The 4,130-nt window shown below is 42.0% G+C and overlaps 1 protein-coding gene across 2 annotated transcripts in view; it reads right to left on the reverse strand.

The window, feature by feature from the left end:
- Positions 1-4,130, reverse strand: part of LOC103395566 (voltage-gated potassium channel subunit beta-3) — a 20,428-nt gene that overhangs the window by 1,259 nt on the left and 15,039 nt on the right. Inside the window, exons 1-9 of one of the 2 annotated variants that reach the window (XM_008333316.2) lie at positions 2,849-2,965; positions 2,709-2,746; positions 2,234-2,313; positions 1,740-1,784; positions 1,202-1,246; positions 1,065-1,108; positions 523-609; positions 333-418; positions 99-219 (exon numbers count right to left, since the gene is read on the reverse strand). In XM_008333316.2, coding sequence (XP_008331538.1) covers positions 99-219; positions 333-418; positions 523-609; positions 1,065-1,108; positions 1,202-1,246; positions 1,740-1,784; positions 2,234-2,313 — 508 coding nt within the window. In that variant the 5' untranslated portion in view covers positions 2,709-2,746; positions 2,849-2,965. Of the gene's footprint in view, positions 1-98; positions 220-332; positions 419-522; positions 610-1,064; positions 1,109-1,201; positions 1,247-1,739; positions 1,785-2,233; positions 2,314-2,708; positions 2,747-2,848; positions 2,966-4,130 lie in introns of those variants that run through there. The other variant, XM_008333315.3, reaches the window with a different exon arrangement.

A 4,130-nucleotide genomic window follows, 5' to 3' on the forward strand; every position in this document is an offset into this window, starting at 1 on the left:
AGAGTGTTCAGACAATTTAATGGAACACATAATTATTAATATTAAATTTAAAAACAAAAATTTGATAAAATGCGAGCGTGAATCTCGGGACTTCTGACCGATCTTGTGGTAGAGTTCAGGAAGCTGAACTTCCACTTTATCCCTTTGGAAATAGTGATACTCCGCCTGTTCGCACACCGGCGGGATCAGGTTGAACTGACGGGCCACTGAGTACGCCTCCTAGTGGCAGAACAGAAACAATATACCACCATTATTGATAAATGAAGTAGAAAAAGTGGAAGCAGACGACATGACGTAGTCTAGATTTTTTTTTTTTTTTTTTTAAGACCAACCATGATTTCCATTGCGCTCCAACGTGAGGTTCCCCAGTACATGGCCATACCCTGGTTTATTACGAAGGTCATCGCTCGTACGATCTCTGCAGACACATTGAACAGTTGAATATATATGTCTATATACAATACATATATATACACACATATATTTCATGATCTGTAGCAGGAAGAGAGTTGAGTCACCAACCTTCCATTGGACTGTTGACGTCGTTTCTGTTGGCGAAAACAATGTCCACGTACTCCAGCTGAAGTCTCGATAATGATCCTCTGAGACCTGCCGGTTTAAAGTCGGGATTATTTTTTACATAAAAAAGAAAAAAAAAATTTAATTCTCACTTTGAGATATTTCTGTTTCCTAAATCTTAGCCGTCCCTTTGTGATTTTTTTTTTTTAGGGTTTTTCGTGCTAATCTGCTAGTGCTAGTGTGGCTAATCTTTTACCTAGCATGTGGCTAATTTGCTGTTATGTCCAATGTTGGCTGTTTTTTTTCCTATATCTTTATATTTTAGGATATGAATTAGTGACGTCCTTTTTTCTAATTATTAGTTGTGGAAATTGTGTTCATTTTTTTAAACGTTATGTCCAATGTTGGCTGTTTTTTTTCCTATATCTTTATATTTTAGGATATGAATTAGTGACGTCCTTTTTTCTAATTTTGGGTTGTGGTAATTGTGTTCGTTTTAAAAAAATGTTTAATATATATTTTCTGTGGAAATCGTTCAAAATCACCTTCAATGATGTGCTTCCTGGAAAGCCCTCTCTCCGTCTCTGCTCTGTAAAACAAAAGTAAACATTGACGTTTTCGTGACGTGGTGAAAGCAGACGAGGACGCGTTCAAGTTGACAGTCACTCCGTGCTCTACTCACTGGCCTCCCCAGTAGATCTTTGTTGTGATGACAAAACTTGAACGTCTGGCAAAGAAACACAGATCAGTGTTGATTCAGTTCATCTTTCACTTGTCCTCGAGTCTAAATCTGTATTCCAGACTTTAATCCCAATCCCATTTCATTGTTTGAATTTGTTTTTTGGATTCATTTCATATTTCTCCCCAGATTATCTACATCTAAATCCTTTCCCACAAAAACCACCGGAGTCACGACGTGAGAACAACGTCCGTTTTGACTTCATCTCCACATAGTTACATTTTTATCCTTTTATAGTCGGGCTGCATCTACAGCGCCCGCATTTGCACAAACAGTCCACAAGGTCCCCGGAGACGACTGAAACGCTCGACTCTCACAGTCGTAATAAAAAAAACGCGGAAATTGCAGCGAGCACTTTTGGAAGGCCGGGAATCATTATGGATTAATAAGATCTCCGGGAGATTACACTGTAGTCATTATCTCACACAAAGATTCCCACATGCACCAGAGTCGGACTGAATGAAAGAGTGAGTGGAATCACCTCCATCCTTTCTTCTTGATGATGTTCCCCAGCGTGATCTCCGCCCTGTGGAGACCAAACATCACTCGCGGTTATTCTGACATCAGACGGCGGCACAACAACAGGAAGTCTCTGAGCATGTGAGACGTGTGGGTGAGAGGCTTGAATGGACTCTCTGTGTGGTTATGAGCCTCGGAGTGTACACCATCAGGCCCCGCCCCATATTTTTACCAGAAAATTTGACTTTTTTTTTGTAAAACTTGACCTTGGTCTGTAGTCTTTTTTATCTATATGTGTTTATATATTTATGTGTTTTTTGTTTCTCATTTATTGTTAGATGTTTGTTTGAATTTCGGCTGTGAAAATCGTTTGCGACACGTAGATGAGAATTAGCCGAAGACTTAAAAACTGTTCCTGTTCCTGTGAACCACCTGTGTGTGACTCTGAGGCAGAAACAGTCGTTTTTTTAATCGGTTCCACTGAGGACAAAGAAAAAAAAAAAAGTGAAGTCTGACCTTCCAGAGGCGTACACCTCCGCCGTGTCAAAAAGGTTCACTCCGTTCTCATAAGCGATGGTCATTAGGTTCTCAGCCATCTGAGGGAATGGAGAGAGAGAGTGAGAGTGAGAGAGGGAAGTGGAGGATACATTTCCAGAGGTCGGCCACGGAGGGCACGGAGCGGGCAGGATAATGGGCAATGCTCTGGAGATAAAGACAGAATCTCATCAAGCTGCTGCACTTTCAAGGTCTGCAGGAGTCTCTCCTTCTGTAATTGAAAAAGGGAGATTTGCAACATTAACGGGGTGGTGGGGGGGGGGAAAGAAGGAGGGAGAGAGTGTAAGTGAGAGAGAGAGAGCATTAGGAAGAGAGAGGGAGGGAGAACAGAGCTCTCACCTCATGTGAGAGCTGTGATACATATGTCCCACAGGTGTGTGAGAGAGAGAGAGAGAGAGCATTAGGAAGAGAGAGGGAGGGAGAACAGAGCTCTCACCTCATCTGAGATCTGTGATCCAAATGTTACCCAGGTGCCTGAGAGAGAGAGAGAGAGAGAGAGAGAGAGAGGCATTTGTTTTGTTGCAGTGCTTGAAACAGAGATAAGCCTTTTCCTGTTTCCATACCAACTCATCTCACCTAACCCCAGGCAGGAGACTCGGAGGCCTGATTTCCCCAGGTTCCTGCAGGAAGAGAGGGGAGAGAGAGGGGGGAGAGAGGAGAGAGAGAGAGGGAACAACGTGAGGAAAAACACTGGGGGGATTTAGAATGTGTACACTGACACATCAATCACAGGCACACACATCAGTGTACAGTCGGTGAGTAGTGATCCGACTGTAGGCTGACGTGTTCGGAGAGAAACTAGTCCTGGTCGAGTCCTGACTTCACTGACAGACGAAAATCAAACAGAAATATCTTAAACCTCCGCAAATAAAACATGGATTTAATTAATTTTTTTAAATGCAAAAAAATGTTTAGGATAGCTAAAGGTTAGCTGGAGATTTGCCTCAGAAAAAGCCTTAATGTCAGCGGAAGGATGTTAGGAAATATAAATAAACAGAAACAGAAAGTATTTTCATATTTTTAAGATAACAAAAAAATGTAAATGTTAATTTCCTATCCTGTTATTGAAAAAAATATTTAAAAAAACCCATCAACAATATGCAAAAAATAATTATTATATTGTTATATTATATTATATTATAATGTTGTTATTATAGCGTTCTTAAGGAAAAAAATCAGTACCTCCTATTTGTATTTTAAATATTTCTGTTGTTGTTTTTCCATATTTGATGTCAATCATTCTCATCATTTCATCTGACTGCGTTCTTAGTTAAATAACAAATATCTCTGAGTAAAAAAAAAAATCTAATTAAATTCATAAATCTAATTATGATGAAAGACAGCTCCCCCTACAGTCTCTCTGAGGCCTGTGGTCAAATGAACTGCTCTGACTAATTAATCCTGACCAGTTGACCTTTAATCCCTGGTCCAGCGTGTCGTCTCTGAGCTGCAGGGTTAAAGGGAGACAACCGTACGGTCGGGTTGTACTACAGTCGTACTGTACTACAGTCGTACTGTACTTCTGTGCTGTAAAATACCCTCGCGGTACTGCATTACCAGACGCGCCACATTTGATTAGTGGGAGAAGCGAGTTCTGAAGGGCGAGCTAACGGAGCAGCAGAGAGCTGCAGAACTGACCGCAGGAGCTGGTGCAGCTGAGAATTATGTGCCGGCTTTTTTCTCCCCCTCCCTCCCCCTCCCTCCCCCCCTCCATATATATATGTGTGTGTGCTCTCCCCCATTCCAATTAGCTGTAGATCCAGCTGGAGAAGCAGCACAACTGCAGAGCTGCTGCTGCTGCTGCTGCTGCCTTCGCCCCCCCGCGTGCAACGGCGGGGGACGGAGGGCGACCGTGAAG

The sequence above is a fragment of the Cynoglossus semilaevis genome, chromosome 19 (assembly GCF_000523025.1).
Source record: "Cynoglossus semilaevis isolate Cse_v1.0 chromosome 19, Cse_v1.0, whole genome shotgun sequence".
Classification (NCBI taxonomy): Eukaryota; Metazoa; Chordata; class Actinopteri; order Pleuronectiformes; family Cynoglossidae; genus Cynoglossus; species Cynoglossus semilaevis.